The 22,540-nt window shown below is 34.3% G+C and overlaps 3 protein-coding genes and 2 long non-coding RNA genes across 11 annotated transcripts; 3 read left to right on the top strand and 2 right to left on the bottom strand.

Annotated features, from left to right (window-relative positions):
• On the bottom strand, positions 4,685-7,847 carry LOC105177567. Its single transcript, XR_849062.2, has 4 exons — positions 7,698-7,847; positions 5,419-5,601; positions 4,962-5,030; positions 4,685-4,851 (listed from the first exon to the last, which is right to left on the bottom strand). It is a non-coding gene; the product is annotated as an uncharacterized LOC105177567 (long non-coding RNA).
• Positions 9,113-9,969, top strand: LOC105177566 (basic leucine zipper 43). Its single transcript, XM_011100769.2, has one exon. It carries the CDS (start codon positions 9,272-9,274, stop codon positions 9,806-9,808), a length of 537 nt encoding a protein of 178 aa, XP_011099071.1. The 5' UTR covers positions 9,113-9,271; the 3' UTR covers positions 9,809-9,969.
• LOC110013160 lies at positions 10,316-11,481 on the bottom strand. Of its 2 annotated transcripts, none has more exons than XR_002288315.1 (2): positions 11,366-11,481; positions 10,316-10,618 (listed from the first exon to the last, which is right to left on the bottom strand). It is a non-coding gene; the product is annotated as an uncharacterized LOC110013160 (long non-coding RNA). The 2 variants fall into 2 exon arrangements; XR_002288316.1 differs by lacking the exon at positions 11,366-11,481 and adding an exon at positions 11,092-11,220.
• On the top strand, positions 13,051-15,947 carry LOC105177568 (probable galacturonosyltransferase 9). Its single transcript, XM_011100770.2, has 3 exons — positions 13,051-13,554; positions 14,013-15,251; positions 15,393-15,947. The coding sequence occupies exons 1-3, from the start codon at positions 13,396-13,398 to the stop codon at positions 15,666-15,668; spliced, it is 1,674 nt and encodes a 557-aa protein (XP_011099072.1). The 5' UTR covers positions 13,051-13,395; the 3' UTR covers positions 15,669-15,947.
• Positions 18,150-21,173, top strand: LOC105177569 (6-phosphogluconate dehydrogenase, decarboxylating 3). Of its 6 annotated transcripts, none has more exons than XM_011100772.2 (3): positions 18,150-18,223; positions 18,372-18,448; positions 19,447-21,173. In XM_011100772.2, exon 3 carries the CDS (start codon positions 19,455-19,457, stop codon positions 20,916-20,918), a length of 1,464 nt encoding a protein of 487 aa, XP_011099074.1. In that variant the 5' UTR covers positions 18,150-18,223; positions 18,372-18,448; positions 19,447-19,454; the 3' UTR covers positions 20,919-21,173. The 6 variants fall into 6 exon arrangements, with proteins under 6 accessions (XP_011099074.1, XP_020554696.1, XP_011099075.1 ...); XM_020699037.1 differs by having other exon boundaries at positions 18,152-18,223; positions 19,425-21,173; XM_011100773.2 differs by having other exon boundaries at positions 18,189-18,272; positions 19,425-21,173.

Raw genomic sequence — 22,540 nt, forward strand, 5'->3', positions numbered from 1 at the left:
ATCGCATTTATCTGTATATAATTTTTGGGTGCCACCTTTTATTATAGTCATTGCTCTTGGCATCAGAAAAATGGAGATGAAGAGGGCTACCAGTACCCTGGGGTCAAGAAAGGACACAATTTTTGTTGGAAATATTTGACGGATTATTAATCATTTTAAAAATAATCAATCTTCTTCGAGCCAGTTTTTGTATATTATCTGCAGGTTTTGCCATTTGTTTTTCTGACTGTAATATGGATGATTGTTGGAGTTTGCTTCAGTTGGTTTATCTGGGGTACATTGGATTGCGGGGCCTACATTCCAAATATTGGGCTGATATTCTCTATATATCTAAACTTGTGGCTTTGTTCATGGTTTTCGGTTTTAGGATCCAGCAGACTCCTGTATTTATCAATTGTTCCCGTGTTCCACTGTGCTGCATTGGCATATCTGTTCTTCTGTATTGCCTCTCAGTTTCCTTGTGTTGGGAAGAAATTTCCCGAGAGGAAGAGCCGATCTTTCAAATACTAAAATGGTATGCTAAGATTTTGAGGATTTCTTCCTCAAGCAACAAGCCGTTTTGATATCAGTGGTCGATTGAATGTGCACAAAGCCAGCATTGTTTTTCTTCATATTGCAAAGACGAATGGTTGTTCAATATTCTCCACAAACTCCCAGATCGTATTCTCAACTTTACTATCAGGATTTCACTGTTGAGATTCCGTCGTCTTTGAGAGTTTGTTTCTGAAGCATGAAAGCGAAGGTTTCCGACCAGCTCCCTCATTATGTAAATTACCTAATATGATAAAAATAATAGTAATTTATTTTCCTGTATTTTTTAAAATAAATTAATTTAACATTTCGCTCGCTATTATTTTTTTTATAGAGAAATAATTTAATTATTTATAATATCATAAGTAGATAAATTGCATTAACTTGGGGGTGCATTTTCAAAGTTTGTGTTTCATTAGATGGGCCATTTCGAATTGTGTTTTGAATTGCATTTGTAGCGATATCCAGATTGTGGGAGGAGTCTTCTAAAGAAGATTGAAGAATTCGACGTAGCCCTCAGGCCCAATTTTTTACTTTCAAATTTTTTGAATTAAATTAAATTGATTTTAAATTAAGAATTGTAAGTGATTTTCTATCAATTTTTATAAATTATTTATAAAATTTTAAAAATTATATTTTGTTTTTTTTCAAATACTTGAATGTCCATAATTTTCCATATTGTTAGTACTAACTTCTTATAAGTTCAAAAAAGAGAAAGAAAAAGAGTTAGAAAAGAATAGGTTTGTAGATACACACGTGTGAGAAAATGATAAATTAAAAAAGAAAAAAAAAGTGAGTGGGCAATGAGAAAAAGCACTTTAGTCCCTCTAGAAAGGCCTTATTATGGTCTGACCCCCTGCGAGTGGCTGCGTTTCAGCCATAACTTTTCCTACCATTCGTCGCTTACGATATTTTTAAAGGCGTGTGTTTGTGGGGACTTGAGATTATTGCCTCAATCATTCCTGTTTTTGAATATCTCAATATTATTTTATTTTGACTTCTTCTCATCACTCTCAATCTATTAAACAAACACCACAAATACACAATCCAACCTTATTCAATTATTAATACACCACTATATAATTTATTTATGGATTCGTACCAATATTGACTTTCACCCTCTTATAAAGAAAAAGCAAATCTAATCGACTTATTACCAACATAATACGTACTAAAATTAAAATTTTGAAATCGAAATCCCATTAAAACTCTTACATTGTAAAGATATTTGGGATGGATAGAGGTTAGAGTAAAATGATTTATATTCTTATCATGTCAAGAAAATAGATACTGAAATTGAAATTGAATGTGATGATTGCAGTGGGGAGTGTGGATGAAACAAGAAATTGCAAATAAACAGACAAGGCACCACAATATTAACCATGTCGAGGGAAAAGGGTGCATATCGCCTTTGCCTCGCCACCCCCTAATCCTATTCTATGATCTATTCTACACATTTCAATTTTCATTTTTGGATCAACATCTTCCTTATATATTCTTCGGATACGACAATCCCAAAATGCTCGCCACAACTTTACCTACTAATCAACCAAACATCCACTCCCTGCTCCATCACCTACATCATTTCAAATTTCATTTTCTTTAAATTTTTTTTATTATTTCTAAATATACATTATTGATAGAAAAATTTAGAAAGATGGTAACCTTTTTTTCAAGAATAAGTGTGCTCGGGGGTATTTTATTTTTAACCCATTTTAACAGTCAAAGGTGGCCCCTCACGTTTTTAATAAATAGTATTAAAAATCAAATTAAACTCGATGCATGTGCATAATAAATGTTTTACATCCACATGGCAGTTCTACATGTCTCTTTCTTAATAAATAGTACTAAACTCAATTAAGAGAAAAAAAGAAAAGAGTAATACCTATACATATGTTTGGAAAAGAAACTGTTATATAAGATTTTGCAATTAATAAAGATGACAACAATTTTATGTGGTAGAATGAATAGTTTAAATGAAATAGGTATATTTTTAGATGCATCAGAAATGATTATACAGCTCCTAGCTATCTTTATGGTAATGTGTCAAGTCACAACAAACCAAGCACCTTCACCACCACCCTCTCTTGTCTTCAATTTTAATTTTAGTACATCAATCAAACTTTGGAATTAAATAAAACATCAAAAACATTGTTTGCTTACAACACTCTCTCCACATAATACAATTAATTTTGTACCAAAGTTCTATTAAATGACGTAATTAAACTTATTAATCATTGGACTATATATATCAAATAATAAATTTTATTTACTAATTATAAAAAGCTTGAAATACCTTTAAATAAAAATTAAATATATTTTCATAGTTAGCTTCATTTATTTTTACTAACTTTTAAGTTATCATTCTTATTATGTACTTATCTCGGCTTGTTATTTATTAATATTTATCCATCATTTAGACAAAATCAAGATCCAATAAATATTTCATAAGTATGGTAAAAATAGACCGTAAACAATAATGAGTATTTTTTTAGTACGAGTCTAAGCAGGGTAATAACCCGCCGATGACAAATTTATCTATAGTATTATAAAAGAAAATATCAATTTTTTTTAATACCTAAATTTATCTTTAATTTCATTTCTTCTCTTCAAAATAATTTGATCATAATAGTAATTTCGGATATTTTTTTAATAATCTCATAATTATATTTTTTGCTCCACTTAACTACCCACTACTCCACATTTCTTTCTCACCTTATTTTTTTCATATTTTTTATAATTTATAATTATATTTTGTTCTGTTCATAATTTTTTTTTCTCATTATCTCACACTAAAATTCTTTTTATATGCTAGCAAGAACGACATACTACGATAACTAATTTTGACAAAAACCAACACAACTAGGTGGGCATGACGAGAAGATCTCTCTAAAGAACAATGTGACTAATCTTCACAATTAACTATGTGACTAATCTCTAGAGAAGATCTCTCTAAAGGACCAAAGATCCGACTCACTCCATCCCCAGTCTGCCTTGGACTCAATGGATTTAACTTGCAAGATCCGATTATTTTTTTAAATATTTGATATAATAAACAATTATTTATTAATAAATTATCATTATAATAAAAAAGATATTTTTTTAATAAATATATGAATTAAGTATTTTAAATATCTTTAATAATATTACTGGAAGGCATTCAAATTTAAATTATCAAGTCTTGATCGTAAAGCAGCTCCAGTATGGAGCCTTGGTTACCAGGATTGAACTTTGTTTTTTCAAATCATATTTTAATTTCTACTCCGTTCAATATACATACACTATGCATATAAAAATAACCTCATATATTTTATTAAAAAAGAATTGTACACACATGACATATATATATATATATATATACAGAATAGAATAAAAAATACAATAAAAAAATCTGATCCGCGGTGTATCCACCCCATTTGCCATCCTAAGACTGTGTAAGAAGGGTAATTGTCTACGTGTACCCAAAGTATAAAGGAAGTTAGTGATGTGTATACTTCCTCTTTTGCATGATTTATGGTCATTCTTTGAGCTCCAATTTGTTTTCAAACAGTTATTAAAGTTGCAGCAACCTTACGACTACCAACTATCTAATGACTATTTTAGTAATTATTATTAAATATGAAAAGTAAATTATTCTCTACTAATAGGAGGAGCAAATTTGAAGATGTGCTTGGAAGTGAAGACGATAGCTCGACACATGTCGAAGATGAGTAGTCCCAGTACGTATATTACAATGAGATGATCATACTTTGTAACAGCAACAGAAAAGAGAAAGAACAAATAAACATTAAAATTAATGACCAAAATGTTTTGCTAACACCAATTATAGTGAAGAAAAGCAGTGGCCCATTTTCTTTTAATAACCAAACACCTTTTTCTATCCACATTGATAGTGGATGAAGAACTTATACCAGGTACGTAAGCACATTATGCAAATGAGTCCAAAATTGGTACAAATAATTCAAATGCACCACCCACCTATGCTATTATACAATCCTCATTATTGGACCAAAATGGGGGGTAATATATGATTATTCAATTGCTAATATTAGGGTGAAACAAAGTGAGAAACAAAAGTTAGGAGATGATTATTCAACAAGGCGTTGGCCGATATTGATGGATATACTTATCCTCACTAAACCAATCTCCTCACCTCATTATGAACATATAGAATACGGGGCTTTACCTTAGATTTGTTTTTGATTCAGGACCACAATCAATATAATTAATGTGCATGCTCCTTGGGAGTGTTCCAAGTTGTTCCTTGTCCACACCTTCAGCTTCAATCCATGTTTGAATTAAGTGCTCGCACTATTGATTCTGTTGCAAGGAGATGATGATTTATGCAGCTAAATAAAATTACAACTAGCTCAAATTTAGGTAAGATAAAGAGGGTAGTTAGGTAATAGGTATCCATGAATGTAACTTACATACGTGTCTGCTGATGTGATACAATCCATACGCTTCGTATACAAGAATTTTCATGAAAGGATGTATTCCTGCATGCGACATCATTTTGAATATGTGGAAGCGTTATACAGGCATGTAATACTTTTCTATCACTAAATTTAGTGTATCGAAATTAAGACAGAAAACCCCCTTTCTAGTGCGACAGAGAATCCTATGTCGTTAAGTTGTTGCTGTACGTATAACATACATTAATGACTAATTAAGACGTAAATGAATTACAGGGGACATGTTGGAGAAATGTGATGAAACTTCATTTGGAACTTAGACGGCACCTAATTAAGCTTATTCTTTGATCAGATTAAATATCCTAATACAAGATACAAGAAACTGATCATGTGTTAACAATTTATCCTTTTAAGATCCAACACCTTGTCGATAACACAAAAGAGTGAGGGAAATTAAAGAAGCTGAACTAACCCGTATTCCACCCTACGAGTTCAGACAAAAACCTGATTGGGCACAACACATGATTGTTGTGTGGAAATCATTTGCCTTTACCACCCCTGTTAGAAAACTTTTGTATAGGTCACTTGAGTGGCCTGCATATGGTAACAAATGACAGTACCACAAAATTGAGCGCCCCATCATGGATTAGAGCACCTGAAAAAAGTTCTAGCCCTATCAAGACAACTGGGAAGGTCTATCTATTATTTGCATTATACAAGTCACATAAATCTTCTCCAAATCACAAAAAATCTTCATCCAAAATCATAAATGCAATACCCGATAGTCATTCGGAGCGTTATTCTCTTATGTTAAAATGCTCCGTAGAAGGCATTTTAACAATTATATTTATAATTTTTTTTATATCTAATATATTTTATACACTCTATTGCGATTTATGTGACTCAAGAGACGTGTGGTCGACACTCGACACATGTGGCTGAAATGACCTGTAGCCAATTACGGGGGAGTTGGTGAACCCGGCACCCACGCGAGCTTGTTAGCCAGGGCCCAGAAAGAAAGACCCATCATACACCTGCACTTTCCTAGTCTGCCAACCTTAATTCACATTCAAAAGGAAAAAGGAAAAAAAAATTGGGTGATGCTAAAAAGGGGATGAGCAGATGTTAAATCCAGCACCCCTCCGTGCAATACCCTGACCGTTGGTTTAGGGCGCTGTCCCTTCATATTCGATTCATTTGCCATCTCAAATCTCCAAAAGCTCCTATATTAGTAGTTTTCTGATCTTTGGTTTATGGCACTGTCCCTCTATATCCGATTCATTTGCCATCTTAAATCTCCAAAGGGCTCCTAACTTAGTATATTTCTGATTTTTTGACCTAGAGAGAGAGAGAGAGAGAGAGAGAAACTAGATGGCAATATAGAGGTTATAATGGGAAAAATAATGGGATACGAGCATGATTTTGAAACATAGATAAGATATGCTGACAAGGGATTGTGCCTCAAGTGGGTAATATGTATTTAATCATTTCTTTCACATCAAAGAGGGCACTGTTTCCATCCAACCCCATCTTTTGCTTTTCTAACCCCTTTTTATTTTTTCTGAAATCATACGTCTCCAAATCTTTAATTTTTAAAGGGCTAAGTTCTGCAACCAAGTCACGAGAAAACGCATCTATTTAGATTCTAATGAATAGCTACTGATCAGTTGCGTACAGTGGGATCCTTAACTAATACAATCAACTATTATTTGTGCCATTTCATATAAAGTTTTGAGTTACTTCAACAAGATGAATTTGGCAGTCGATAGACCATTTATCAACTATTGCTTGCTAGTGTCAACTTCTTGAAAACCCATCTAAAGCAGGAAGAAACGTGATTCATTCGGTCATCAGTTATCAACTGAGAGACTCCAAGGTTCAACTTCAACTATGGTGAGAGAACACTAATATGTTCATGCTCCTTTTCAGCAAAAATAAAGGAGAAAAAAGCAAATGAAATGACATGCATCCTATTAACATCCATAGATTAGTCTATCAAGAAACTGGACTTCGTCACTTGGTCAAAAACTTTAACAAAGGATGATCAAATGTGGGGATGATTCCTTTAAAGTTTGGAGGCAATCTGAAAGCAACAATACCTTAGTGTAAAGATAAGTATGACGAGAACAAGAGAAAAAATACAAGGATTAGCAGAACAGATGTGCTTGTGATGGTAAATCATCAAATTAACCAGAATAGTTGCTGTTGAAATTGATTGGAGGAAGTATTTAGTTCAAGTACAGTAGACAAAAAGGTGGAGTGATGTATCATGTATGTATTCAACCACATTAATCATATTCAGACTCTCAATCCCCAATATGGGAAAGACTTTTATCAGGAAAGAAAATGTAGTAGAGGAAGAGCAGAAAAATAAAAACAGGGGAACAACCAATTGAGACAAGAAAAGAAAGTGGAGTCAAATTTTGTCTAATGATATTGTTGACTATTGAGACCACTCAACCTGACCCAATACGCAGGAGAGAGCATTTCCCTCCATGAGAATTCTTCTTGATGCATTACAAAATTCTTTTTCTCAGTGGAAGAATGCATTTCAAAGTACATCCATTCACTCATCAGCTTTGTATCCCCACCATCAACCGTACAAGATTTTTAAACTGAGTAAAAAGATGGGTAACTTGTGTGGTTAAAATAAAACCTGATCTTTATAAAAGTGATCTAGACAGGGGCAGTATTCAGATCACCACTAAATTGATTAATATAAGAAAGGGAAATAACTCAATGAAAACTGACCTATTGAGGAATAAGACTTCCAGTGATGAATCAATTGTAATGGTTTATCATGACTTCACAAAAGCATCAATTATTTGACCACATAAATCCATCAGCTTGACCACTATCGTCTCAGAGTCTGTAAATTTCACCAATCTGCAAACATCTGCTCAATTTTGTAAGCACAGAATGCAAATAGACAGCATCTGTACCGAATAATGTAAATACAAAATCTACCAAATGAATATATCTGCAATTAACTATACCTCAAGTTTCTCATCACTTGATACTATTCAGTTAAATAGAGAACTCTGAGAAATTTGATGTTTTATATTTGTCAGTGTTAGGGAACGATACAGCTTAGGGGAAAAACTTGTGCTAAAGCAGTTCCAATTTAATGGATGTTCATGAACCAGATCAGTAAATGCAAAATCTGTCAAGCAATTCAACTTGAATAGAAAATCAGATCCATACTAAATCGAAATATAATGCAATAAAAAGTCAACATAATGCAGTTAATAACTAATCACACTCTTTGTACTTGTCCAGCTTTATAACTTACCAATCATAAATGAAGCACAGGCAGTTTAAACTAAAACATTGCAATAAAATGCTAAAATAATTTGGTTAATAACCAATAATTGTCTTTGTACTTATCCAACTTTATACCTTGCCAATCATAAATGAAATGCTCTCATCAGTCTTCCACAGAATGGCATGGTGTGCTATTCATTTGTAAATATTACGTCTAAAACATCCCTTTCTACCACAGCATGGCAGTCATACTGCCAAACAATGTCTGAGGCAGGGCTTCTGAGTCCTAATATAGAAATATAATTGAAACAGAGTACATCATATCTAGTATATTTAAAGATGGTTTCACACAAGTGGCTGTTGAGTCACCAATTTCTTTTTTGCAAGTTTTCCACTTTTAGAAAAGGAATTATCAATTCCCAATCTCCTAGCTGGTTTCTTCCTATTAATTTATGTGACTGGTCTCTGCTGGCTAAAAACCAACCTATAGTAGAAAACATTTTTCTTTGGCTGACAATTAACACCATATTTTAGATTGACTTCTCATCCCATTTCCTCCTGAGCATTTTCCCACAATAACATCCCCAAAATCAATTATTATACCCCTCATAATAAACTAAGTCCTCCTCTCTCTCTCCACCCGTGATGCAAGCACTTTTTTCATTTTGATAAGATTATCCAATACTCAACTAATATTACAATTTATATGGATTGCCTAGATTATATTCCATGGCAATCATGTGCATGCAACCACTTTATACATGTACAGGATTAACCCTTAGATGCATAGACTTATACATCATATTTTGTGAATGAACAGTTCAGATACTATAGAAGCACATATACATGTTCAGTATCATGGTCCTGCAGTCTCATCTATGAGAAACTCTACTGTACCTTATTTCATAAAATGGGGCCACAGCACCTTTTCTCCATTCTATAAATTCTCGCCTTCCCACTAGTTTCGCTTCGCCTTCAAACATCAGCTGACTTCTTCCTGACATCTGCTGGGAACTCGTTCCACAATCTTGTCCCTGTAATCTACCAGTACTATTATAGCAATGCAACCCACTGAGGTTTCTGAGCTCCATTATCTATTTCCTCCAAACCCCACACAGTTTCCTGCCCATTTTGGCTTGACTAGTATGAACACACCGGCATATCAATTTAACAGATTTCCTAATCCTTTATATCAACTCCACATGACACCCCAAGTTCAAGAATTCAATCCTCAGTCAACATGCTTCAGCAGTAATTCAACTTCTGATGAAGCAGATGAGCAACAATTGAGCATAATAAACGAGAGGAAGCAAAGAAGAATGATTTCAAACAGAGAATCAGCACGGCGATCACGCATGCGCAAACAAAAGCACTTGGATGAGCTTTGGTCACAGGTTGTCTGGCTCCGAAATGAGAATCACCAACTTATAGACAAACTGAACCATGTGTCAGAGCGTCACGATCAAGTACTCCAGGAAAATGCTCAACTCAAAGAAGAAGCTTCAGAGCTTCGTCAAATGCTTACTGAAATGCAGCTTAACAGTCCTTACCCTAGCCTGAGAGGCCTTGATGATGATCCCTGCAACAATTTGGCCTGAACTTCTTGAGTCCCCTGATTTCTTGCTGAGATGGATGCTGTGATTTTTTCTTCTCTTAATCACTTTAATCAATTGTTACTATCTCAGTCGATAAGAACAGACTTTCATTATTATCTGTATGAGATAAGAGTAGTGATGCAATAAAAACTTCATTAAATAAATCCAGTTGTCATCAAGAAGCTCAATTTGTACATGTCCAGGGTCCCCAATTTCCTGAACCTGCAGCAACTCAGTGAATGTCCATTTACACATGCAGACACTATTCACGCACTTCATACACAAGAGTTAGTCTTGTAAGCTAAGCTAGGAACTAGCCTGTTAGAATATATTTGGACTCCCAACTCTGACACTCCCAAATCTGAACAATGATTGCCTAGATTTAGAAAAAGAACTAGAGTACATGATAAAGCAGTCAAAAATGGAAGAAAAACTTAAAGTCCCAGAATTCCAAGCAATATTGCCTCAAGTGGAATGTAGTACCTCTTCCAGGTGAATAACGGTGTGAAAAAATTTGTAATTGTATAGGATAAACAAGCAGAAGAAGAAGAAAGGCAAAACATCAAATGCATGACCTACCAAAAACCTTTATAGAGAGCATTCTAACTTGTTTTGACTAAACTATAAGTCCTGTGTTTGGGGGACCACTCCACATATACAGAGTCTTCTTCAATTGGCAATTAAGGAAGATAGTTTTGGTTGATCTTATCATCTTCACCTCCTCCAGGAAAAGCTATGGTAATATGAGCCTCGGCTATAATTGTTTTCTTCTAATCGTGTCTGGATTCTTTGCCGATTCCTTCCTCTGGCTTGCTGCTTACAGATTAGCATAATAATTTAGTAGAAAATTTCACTGTCCTTTTCAAATAATTTAACTAGCTTTATACATAGTAGCACCTATTGTTACATTATTTCTCTCATTTCATCATACTTCTTTTATCGAATTTAATGTTCTGTATTCATTTGGACATGAGATTTTTGAAGGGGAACGCAGTCAAAGAAATCATCGGAATGTGACATTCCCCTCCATAGAGATTAAGGAAATTATGTGGGCAAAACAAGTATAAAGCTTAGCTCCAATATGCATAACATGAGCATGCAAGCAATTCAACCATTTCCTGGACATTTTCTCCTCCAGTTTGATCGAAAGTAGGTCCAGCAAATCAAATTTTCAAAAACATCGTGCCTATTGAATATTATACTACTACTTTTCACCCTCTTTTAAATAGTTCAATCGTGTAAAAACAAATAGTGTCCATAATGCTTTCTTCACGTATACTGCTTACTCTGATGAAGCACTGTTGTCATCACAAAGCATAAGGAATAATGTTTACCCTGGAAATCAAATAGAAATCAACAAAAAACAACCTTGTAACCAATGTGCGACGAATTTCTCATAATAAGCAATAACGGTATAATTTACACTACAAAACTACGAACAAAACGACGGGTTACTGATTAGTTATTCTATGAATGAAACAATGCAATGTTGCTACACAAAAATTTCCAGGAGAAACAGGCATTCAAATGTATAGAAATTCATATGCTTAGGGATTCAACCTGGAAATCTGAACCAGTAACCCTCCTGCAGATAATTTCCTGTACTACAAAACAGAGCTGATTCACGAATCATTGTTTCAAATTCTCAAAGTCAGTTATATTCGTTTTGCGGAAGCTCAGCGGCCAGCAGCAGCTCAAACCCGTTTCATTTATTGTATCTTTATATTATTTTTTAGCTAAAAATAACACTTTAACCCCTCAACTCTCTCAATTGTATTTTTCTCCCATCAACTTTATAAATAGTCACTTAGGTCCTATGGACGAACGGAGAAAACATTGATAAAGCCAAAGCGCTTAACTAATAACTACTAACGATGCATGATAATATTGGGATTTGGGAGGGAATAATTACCGATACATGTGTAATAACTTTTATACATACAGTATATTTAATGTTTATATATATATTTAAGAGAGATGCATCAAATACTGTATATAGTTGTTACAGAGATTAAATAATTAATAAAAAATTAAAAAATAAGAATTTCAGAGGTAACAATATATAGAGAAAGAAGGTTATATTTTTAATTAAATTTTGGATAAATTACAACAAGCTCTCCAGATATTTATCATAATTACGAATACCCCTCATTGTTTGAAAAATTATAAATACCCTTAATATTTGATGGAATTATGTAATCCTTAGATGGGGGTATGAAATTGTCAATTATGCTCTTATTTTATTTTATTTTTCTTTTCTTAAAAAATTAAAAATTTGTAAAGAAATTTCAACAGAATGGATGAAAAAAATATTTAAAAATTATAAAAAAATAAAAAATAATAAATAAAATTATAATTTTTAGTCAACAAGACATTTTGATCCGTACACTACATAGATGGATGAAAACTTAATGGAGGCTAACGAAACGGACTAATAGTTAGACGACCGTTAAAATTAATGCGTATTGATAATTTTTTAAATAACTAGTTGGGTATTCGTAATTATGCCATACCTTATGAGGGATAGTTCTAATTTTTCTTAAATTTTTATGGAATTATAGAAAACATAATTGATGGATTGGAACAATTACTACAGCAACATAAAAGCATACATCCTTAGGAAATGGTAAAATTATAATATTGTATAAATATTAGGGGCAAATTACAAAGGACTCTCTTAAGGTTTGTATTAATTACCAATATTTTCTCGTTTTTTGAAAAATTATAAATACTCTTATGAAATTACAAATATTCTAATAAAGATTTTTTTATAATAAGCTATCAAAAGGAGATTTTTATTATTTTAAGGGAGTATTTATAATTTTTAAAATAATAAAAAATATCTATAATTATAATAAATTTTAAAAAGTCCATTGTAATTTATTCTAAATATTATTATTTGATTTTATTTATTTACAATGAAATATGATTATATTTTCTCGAGATGAATGGTTTATATATTTTATTTAAATAAAAGAAAGTAATATTTTTTTGTGCATTTTTGGATTTGCTAAAACATTTGTTCTTTTCTTTTTTTATGTATAAAGATTTGAGAGTAATTGGATGGTAAAAACTAAAAAAGCCTTAATATTAGCAATCCCAAATGAAGAACAAGACGATTAAAAAGGGACTAAAAGAGAAATAAAAGGAAGATTTGGGGAGGAAAATAAATAATAAAAAAGACAAAAGAGCTCCACGTCGACTATGAGGAGCGAGATCCTAGTCCTAGTCCTACCATCCCCAACACGGGTCGGGTCCCCGTATCTTCGTCTTTGTTGCTTCCCTCCTCCTCATAGATAGATACACTGTTCACACTCTCAGACTCAGATCTCATTTCTCTTTCTCTCTATCTCCCTCTCTCTCTCTCTCTCTCAGACACACACAGTCACGCAGGAGTAATACGCATAAATCTCAGTGTATCTGTAGGCCTGTACGAAAGCAGACACACACAAGAGCTCCGACTCTCTCGGCATTTCACATTGTGTTTATTCATTTCATATCTATAGTCTCATAAAGTGGCTGAGGATTGATTAGTTTGTGCATGTACCCACATTATTAACTATTCACAGATTTGTTCTGGGGTGATCGTGATGGCGGGGACGGTCCGTGGCGGCCGGGTTGGAATTGGTGGCGGATCGCCACTCCGAAGCTTCTTCAGCTACCGGATCTTTGCTTCCGCCATGTTCACGCTTCTTTTCCTCGCCACTCTCTCTGTCTTCTTTTCCTCTCACCCGTCTCAGGACGATCCTGTAAGCAGTCCCATTTCAAATTCACTGATGCGTGTTCTTTTTTATTATTGGTTCTTTTTTTGGGTTCTCTATGGAGCTGTGTGCATTTATGGCTCAATTGCGCTTTCGTGATTAATTGAAATAGAAAACGTGAAAAGGCAACATTGCGCGATTTTGATTTATAGTATGGTGTTTTCTCATGAGAACACTTTCCTGGTTTCTTGCTTTGAGAATTTTCTGAGGAATGGATTAGAAATCAAATAGTAATTTCCAAGCCCAAATCAATACCGACGCATAACTGATTAGAAAATTCAGCAATTATGTGTGGGAAGATGGATTTTGTAACTTCTTGTCATCAATGTGGAATTGTATATTTATGTAGTTCAGCGATGTGATCAGCAGTTTGCTGGTGTAATCACTGGGAGCTGAATGAAAATTAAATAAAATGAACTTGACTAGACGATTTTCCCAATTATTAGGTTGTGGAGACCACGGGAAATGCATATGTGCATCGGAGTTTCCTAGCGTGGCAGTCAGACCCACCAAAGACTAGATTAGATTTGATACATAATCAGGCAAATAATCATATTGCCTTAGTGAATGCTTATGGTGGATATGCGAGGAAGCTGAAGCTTGAGACGTCTAAGCTGCTTAAAATGTTTGATGATTTGGCTAAAAATTTCTCAGACCTTCAATTGAAGCCGACCTATCGCACTGCACTGTTTGAATCGGGGGGACCGGTCGATGAGGATGTGCTGAGGCAATTTGAGAAGGAGGTTAAGGATAAAGTCAAGATTGCTAGGATAATAATTGCAGAGTCCAAGGAGTCCTATGATAATCAGTTAAAGATTCAGAAATTGAAAGATACAATTTTTGCTGTTCATGAGCTGCTTTTGAAGGCCAAGAAGAATGGGGCTTTTGCCAGCTCAATTGCAGCAATATCGACTCCCAAGAGTTTGCATTGTCTTGCAATGCGGCTTATGGAGGAGAGAATTGCACATCCTGAAAAGTATGAGGATGATGAGCCCAAGCCTGAGTTTGAGGATCCAAATTTATACCATTATGCAATTTTTTCAGATAATGTGATTGCAATATCTGTGGTGGTAAACTCAGTCGTTAAGAATGCTGAGGAGCCATGGAAACATGTTTTCCATATTGTTACCGATAGGATGAACTTTGCTGCTACTAAAGTTTGGTTTAAGATGAGGCCAATACAAGGAAGAGCCCATATTGAGATCAATGCCGTGGACAATTTCAAGTTCTTAAATTCCTCGTATGCACCTGTGCTCAGGCAACTTGAATCCTCAAATTTGAAAAAGTTCTACTTTGAGACCAGGGCAGAGTATGACACTAAAGATGTGAACAACATGAAATTTAGAAATCCCAAGTACTTATCGATGATCAATCACCTTCGGTTCTACTTGCCTGAACTGTACCCAAAGCTGAACAAGATACTTTTTCTTGATGATGATGTTGTGGTACAGAAGGATTTGACTGCCTTGTGGAAAATCGATATGGATGGAAATGTGAATGCTGCGGTTGAGACCTGCTTTGGGTCATTCCGTCGTTTTTCTGAATATTTAAACTTCTCTCACCCTCTCATCAAGCAGAAGTTCAATCCTAGGGCTTGTGCCTGGGCATTTGGCATGAATATGTTTGACCTTGAAGCTTGGCGACGGGAAAAATGCACTGAGAAATACCATTATTGGCAAAACTTGGTAAGATTTATGCTTTATTTTTTATCCTGGTCTTGTTGATGAGTTTTGCTTTTCACCAGTTTAGTTTCAAGATAGCTCAATTTCTCCGATTCTTTATATTATTATTTACTTGCTGAAAGATTTTTGTTTATGTATGATCAGAATGAGGATCGCACCTTATGGAAACTGGGGACCCTGCCCGCTGGGCTCGCGACATTTTACTCAACAACCAAGTCACTGGAGAAAGCGTGGCATGTGCTTGGGCTTGGAATCAACCCAAGTATCAGTATGGAGGAAATTGATAAGGCTGCTGTCATCCATTTCAGCGGAGACATGAAACCTTGGTTGGATATCGCTTTGAACGGCTATAAGCATCTATGGACAAAGTACGTCGACAATGAGATGGAGTTTCTGCAGATGTGCAATTTTGGCATGTAAAGGTGCATAGCAATCCCAGTTTATGGTGCGTAGCAATGAACTCAAGCAAAGTTCTTTCAGCCTCCCTATAGTCATTGGTTACAAGTTTTAACTTTCAGATTGACTGTTCTAATTGTTACTTCCTCCACAAAAATTTTGTTACTGTCATTCTTTCTTACTATGGGCTGAACTAAAAAGCCAAGACTCATCGGTACACCCATGAAACATATTCGTTGTATAAACTTATATAATATCAACTCATCTGAACTATAAGATGTTGAGTTCAGACCTTTGCAGCCACAGACAGGCTCTCACTTTCACAGCCAATATATGGTCCTAACATGCTCAGATTGTTCTGAATCACGGCACTGATATACAACGAACTTGAGTAAATATTTATTACATTTTATGCTGTATTAAACCCGTACAAGATCTTGACATCACGTTCCTAAACTTACTGTTAATCTGGTGCTATTCAGGGATTTGAAAAGAAGGGGAACATGAAGACTTGAAGTGGTAAACCAAATTGTGTTTGAAATTAAAAAGTGTCGATCTATAGAACTGAATTAACCATAAGAGATGCTTACTTACTACAACAATACTGGTGTTACACTTGGTTCTGCATGCTTATCCGCACATACAACTCTTATATGAATATTCTTCATAAAGTTTTTCAATTCACATTTTAATAGCACATGTTCTAGAAATTCTGTAACCCCAAAAAAGAAAAATAAAGTTTTAGAAACTCTTACAACAATTCCCCGAAATTAGCCAAAAAAAAAAAAAGTGGGGCAGAATAAACCAATTGCCGAATGGGATCTTTCCAGTTGGTCTATACTGCGTCTGAGCGAACCACTTAAGAGTAGGGGTAGATCGCATTATATGTACGGATCATCTTTCTATAGTTTTTAGATTTATTTTTGTAGAGATGAAGAATAAAAATAAACAAACAACACAATATAACATATGATTTTACAACAATTGAAACTCAAAATCCTAAACAAGACTATATAGTGTGACGCCATATTTTTCCAATGAAAGCTTGGCTTCAAATTGATCTTCAGAGCGCAAAATTTTTTTATGGATGGTATTTAAATCTTGAGTGTGTACGTGTGCTGGGTGTGCAAATGTACAAAAAAAAAAATATATATCATAAAAAAAGTAAATTAAGAAATTAAAATTAATTTTGATAGAGATTGTGAAATTGGGTAATTAAAGTGTTACTTTCCTAAATAATTAATTAAATAAAATAGAAAAAAGAGGAGTTATTTATTCAAATATTGTAAAAAAAATAAAAATTCCAACTCAAATGGTTATACTTAATAATAATAATATATACTAATTAATTAATAGTTATCATTTTTTAATTTTGTAATTAAAAAATATTAATAAAAACTATATTAATCTTAAATTAATTTTAACAACTAATAAAATTAAAAATTACATACAAGTAAAAAAAATTATTCAAGTATCGGCTTCATTATTTTAGCATTTAGGACCCGCCTTAGCATATTATTTTGATGTGATGGAGCTTCGTTTTATTGCGATTGGACATGAATTTGTTGTCTTACCCTTGTTTGGGGTGAGTTCATCTCATTAGAAATTTTGATAGTTTGCCATTGATCTCGACGAGTAGATGTGCATAGAGTAGTGTTGTGACCAATTGGATGTCCCAAAATTTCAATTGATCCACAACACTACTCTACACATATTTATAATAGATGTACTAATTATAATTTTAATTGTATTACATTATAATTTTTTTATATAATATTTTAATAATAAAAATATATTAATTGTTTTATTAATTTTTAATAATTAATAAAATTAAAAATTATATATAAATAAAAAAATATAAGAACTAAATAATTAAAAAAACTAAAATTAATTATAGATTTTAATAATGTCTATGAATCACATAAGTGCATCATTAGTATTGAGGTCTTTTTCTTCTTGAGTCACTGATTCTTTAGGTTCGTTTTGCTCTTGATCATCATAGTCGGAACATTCTGTTGTGGCAAAAAGATTTTAAGGGGTCATATATTATACTACCACTTGTTGATTTGATAAATATTTTGAGATATGCCTCTAACGTGGTTCAATATTTAATTTAGTCCTTCATTCTTGTTTGATTTATTAGCAATTTATTTAAATATTTTTAATTTGATAGCATGAAGTAAATAGTTGAAAATAGTACAATTATGTAACTTTTAAAAAGAAAAAAAAGTATATTTAAATCAAAGTATGTTTATTTTGTTAATATACCACAATAATTAATAAAATTTAATATAAACAATACTTAACAAAAAATTTAAAAAAGATATAAATGCCCGAATTGTTAGTGCTACTAACCATTTGGGCATTAATATTCAAATAAAAATAAAGGGGAGTCGTTGGAGTCGTTGGTGCTACCAACGACTCCTCTTATTTTTGCAACTTTACCCATTTGGGGGTATAGTTGCAAGTTTTTATTTTCTTTATAATATTATAATAAAAAACTCGAAAAAAGAGTGCCTCCCACCAACCGCAGCCAACAACCAACCCGCAACCAAGAACAAATATCAAAAGAAAAGAAGGTGCTCAATTTGACCCGCTTAAGAGTAGTAAAAGACGTTCAAGATTTTTGTACTGCATATATTTATAAATCTTTCTTGATTCTTTTACTTGTGTTTTCTTTCGAATAATTACTGTAATCAATACTTAGTTACCTGTGCATATTTACAGATCTTTGCTGTGCTGAGTTTGGGCAGCCTTTGGTGTCTCTCTTGCCAAGTTGAGTTCACCTGAGCGGAAAAATCAAGGTTTGGGCTTCTTTCTTTTATGATGTTATTTCACTGATGGAAGAAAGATGTAATTTTTGGATGGTTTGCCTTTTAAGAGTTGTTGCATTTGGGGTGAATTTGTTTCTCTTCTTTGTAGTTGCTTTTGGGTATTTCTTATTTTTTTGTTTTGATTGTTGAAATTCGCTTCCTTTTGATGGTTTATGTGATGTAAATTATGTGGGTTAATTGGAAAAGGCGCATTCTTGCTGATTTTGTTTGAATCATTTGTATAATCTTTGTCAGAGAGATTGGATCAAGTGATGTGACTAAAGTTCTTGCCTTTCTCTAGCTTTGTTTGGTGGGATGAGATCATGTCGCAGTGTTATGCTTGTTTAGTTTCTAAGGTAGCTTTGCATTCAAGAATGGCTGATCAAGGAGTCTTAAGTGAGTTGAAGGTTGACGAATAGCTCGATAATGACTACAACTTATACAAGATCTAGATGAATTAGATTGAAAGTTAGGCAGCTTTCGTAAGATCTGATATAAGATCTGATTTCGTATGCATTTCAGAAGAGAAGACTTAAGGTTGAGATTCTCGAACTAGTAGGTCCACAAGTTGGTGTCGTAACTCTGAACAAATGTCTGTAGATGATAAATTCTTGTTTTTCATCATCATGTCATTTATAAGTTGAATAATTGTGCAAACAAGTGAGATTATTGTTTGGTTTATGTCCGATCTGAGTTTTCAGTTTAGATATTGAAAATGTCAAGGTGGCTTCTTTTTTTTTTCTCTACATCGTCATAGAGTTACGTTAATCTGGCTTGATGCACTTCCTGCTTCTTTAATGCAAACTCAAGTTGTGCATTCGAATTTCCCAGTTCATTATGGTTTGTTTTATTGCTGCGTGAATATCATTTTAGCAACTACTTTGATTTTTTTTAGAAGTTATGATACTCCTTTTTAGGTTTCATCTATATCACTTTATTTACTAGTTCTGCATTAGGAATTCATCAGGACTAAATTTATCATTTGGTAGGAGAAAGGATGGCTGATCAATCCCCCAAACTGACCAGAATAGGCCTTGCTGGTCTTGCTGTGATGGGGCAAAATTTAGCCCTGAATATTGCCGAAAAAGGGTTTCCAATTTCTGTTTACAATCGGACCACATCTAAAGTCGATGAGACTACTGAGAGAGCAAAAGCGGAAGGAAACCTTCCTGTCTTTGGCTTCCATGATCCTGAATCATTTGTGCAGTCAATCCAAAAACCCCGTGTCATTATCATGCTTGTCAAAGCTGGGGCTCCTGTTGATCAGACCATCAAAACACTCTCGGCTTACATGGAGAAAGGTGATTGTATCATTGATGGCGGAAACGAGTGGTATGAGAACACTGAGAGGAGGGAGAAAGCTATGACTGAATTAGGCCTTCTGTACCTTGGTATGGGAGTTTCTGGTGGTGAAGAGGGTGCTCGAAATGGACCTTCTCTGATGCCCGGAGGATCCTTTGAAGCCTATAAATATATAGAAGACATCGTTCTTAAAGTAGCAGCCCAGGTTCCTGATAGTGGTCCCTGTGTGACCTACATTGGGAAAGGAGGATCTGGAAACTTTGTTAAGATGATTCATAATGGGATTGAGTATGGTGACATGCAGCTGATTGCTGAGGCCTACGATGTGCTGAAATCAGTTGGAAAACTGTCAAACGAGGAACTCAAAAATGTTTTTTCAGAATGGAACAGGGGGGAGCTTCAAAGTTTCTTGATTGAAATCACAGCTGATATTTTCGGAATTAAGGATGACAAGGGAGATGGCTATCTGGTTGACAAGGTCTTGGACAAAACTGGGATGAAGGGTACTGGTAAATGGACTGTCCAGCAAGAATTGTCAGTTGCAGCCCCCACGATTGAAGCTTCTCTAGATTCGAGATTCCTGAGTGGTTTGAAGGAGGAAAGAACTGAAGCTGCCAAAGTCTTCAAATCTGGTGGTTTTGGTGATATTCTAGCTGATCAGGTGGTTGATAAGGAAAAACTGATTGACGACGTAAGAAAAGCTCTATATGCATCTAAAATATGCAGTTATGCTCAGGGAATGAATCTGATTCGTGCCAAGAGCATTGAGAAAGGATGGGATTTGAAGTTGGGGGAACTAGCCAGGATATGGAAGGGAGGCTGTATCATTCGTGCTATCTTCTTGGATCGCATCAAGAAGGCATATGACAGAAACCCGGATCTCGCAAACCTCCTAGTCGACCCTGAGTTTGCAAAGGAAATCATCGACAGGCAATCTGCTTGGAGAAGAGTCGTATGCCTTGCAATCAACTCAGGCATCAGCACTCCTGGAATGTCTGCTAGTCTTGCTTACTTCGACACTTACAGAAGGGAGAGATTGCCAGCTAACTTGGTCCAAGCTCAAAGAGACTACTTTGGTGCCCATACATACGAAAGGGTTGATATCCCAGGATCCTTCCATACCGAGTGGTTTAAGATTGCTAAAAAGAAGAACAATTAAGATTTGTTATCTGGTTATTGTTTTTTCATAAATAATGTGGGGACATCAATCTTGAATGTCATTCAGCACTTGATTCCCGACTCCACAATATTGTTACCATTGGAAAAAAGAACTAGGAGAAGTTTGTTTCGACTTGCTTCTTTTACTTTGTTAATTTTCAAGAGCACCTTTGTGCTTTTTGGTGTTGTACGTACTCTCTTGGATGTGATTGTTGATTGATGATGTTTATGAAGATTTGGTGTAGCTGTTTCTCTATCTTTCGGGTTTGCTGTTTGTCCGTCGCAGGCTTATAAGCATTTCCCCTTTACTTCCATGGTATCGAGTCTTCTCATCTCCAGGAATTCTCCGAGTTGTTGGCCTGGATGCACTGTCAGAATCTTGGATTCTTCCTTCCTTAAAAATGTCTAACCCGACGTTCAGTTCTTGTCACAGATCACTACCATTAACTTCAATATGCTTCTGAAGAGGAAAAGGCTGATTATTTATATTTTTCAAGGAAAACGTAAAAAGGCAAACCATTTTCGTTATCTTGGTTATCATCTACAAGATCTTGCTCTCCAGCTGCTGAACTCTTGTGCTATATTTCGTAGTCGCCGCAACGACAGCTTTGCTGCAACCTTTATGAAGCATATTGCTACTCTAACTAGTTAAGTTTCTTGCTTTGTTATGATTCCAACTCCTCCATCTTCCTTCCTTGTCTCATAGTCAAACACATTCTCGGGTCAGATGGTCATGTTTCCACTTCTGATCTAACACTTGAGATGCCTACAAAACCAAGAAACTATTTGCGGATCATGCTGCTGCTCTAAGATGTAATTTTTCATATATTTTCACATTCCAAATCACTAATATTATATTTAAAATAAAAAAAAAAATCAGCCAAAAGGACAGATTTGCCTTAGGCCACAAAATTCATTGTAAAAATAGGCCAAGATTACTACGGTCTTTCTGCATTGATACGTGAATGTACGTAGACCAAAATTCGTGAAATAAGAGACCATGTAATAAATGGTACATCTTTATTTGTTAATTATCAGACATTAATTTAAATTAATGATTCAAGCATGGAGTGAGATGTTTGCTGGTCTCGTGCCAGTTCTGGTACACCGTTGGAGATGAACTTTAAACTTAGATTAGATTTTCTATTACAAAACCTATTATATTTTATACTTCATTCAATATACACATCACACGTATATAAAGATGACTTTATATATTTTATTTTGAAAAAAAAAATTATACACATAATATATGTATGCTTAATAAAGTTAGAAGAGATCACGAGCAACTACGATTGAATAATGTAATATGATTTTGGAGCCGAATTCACATGTACAAAAGTCCTGTACTGTACTCCCACGTCGTGAAGTACAAGTGGAATATGCCAAGGGAAGTGCGCCTTCCATCCATTATTTAGGGTGACAAACACGATTTCTTTGCATCCGCAATAATAATAATTACATCCTCCTCAATCATCATCATCATCACATTCGCAGTTCCTGCCCCCCGCGTCCACTAACATTTTTAATTTATATATATTAGGAAATTAAAATCATTATCCCTATATATGTATATATATATCCCTCCATTATTCCGCAAGAAAACATGGCTAGGAAAATCAG

Source organism: Sesamum indicum, linkage group LG15 (assembly GCF_000512975.1).
Source record: "Sesamum indicum cultivar Zhongzhi No. 13 linkage group LG15, S_indicum_v1.0, whole genome shotgun sequence".
In the NCBI taxonomy this organism is placed as follows: Eukaryota; Viridiplantae; Streptophyta; class Magnoliopsida; order Lamiales; family Pedaliaceae; genus Sesamum; species Sesamum indicum.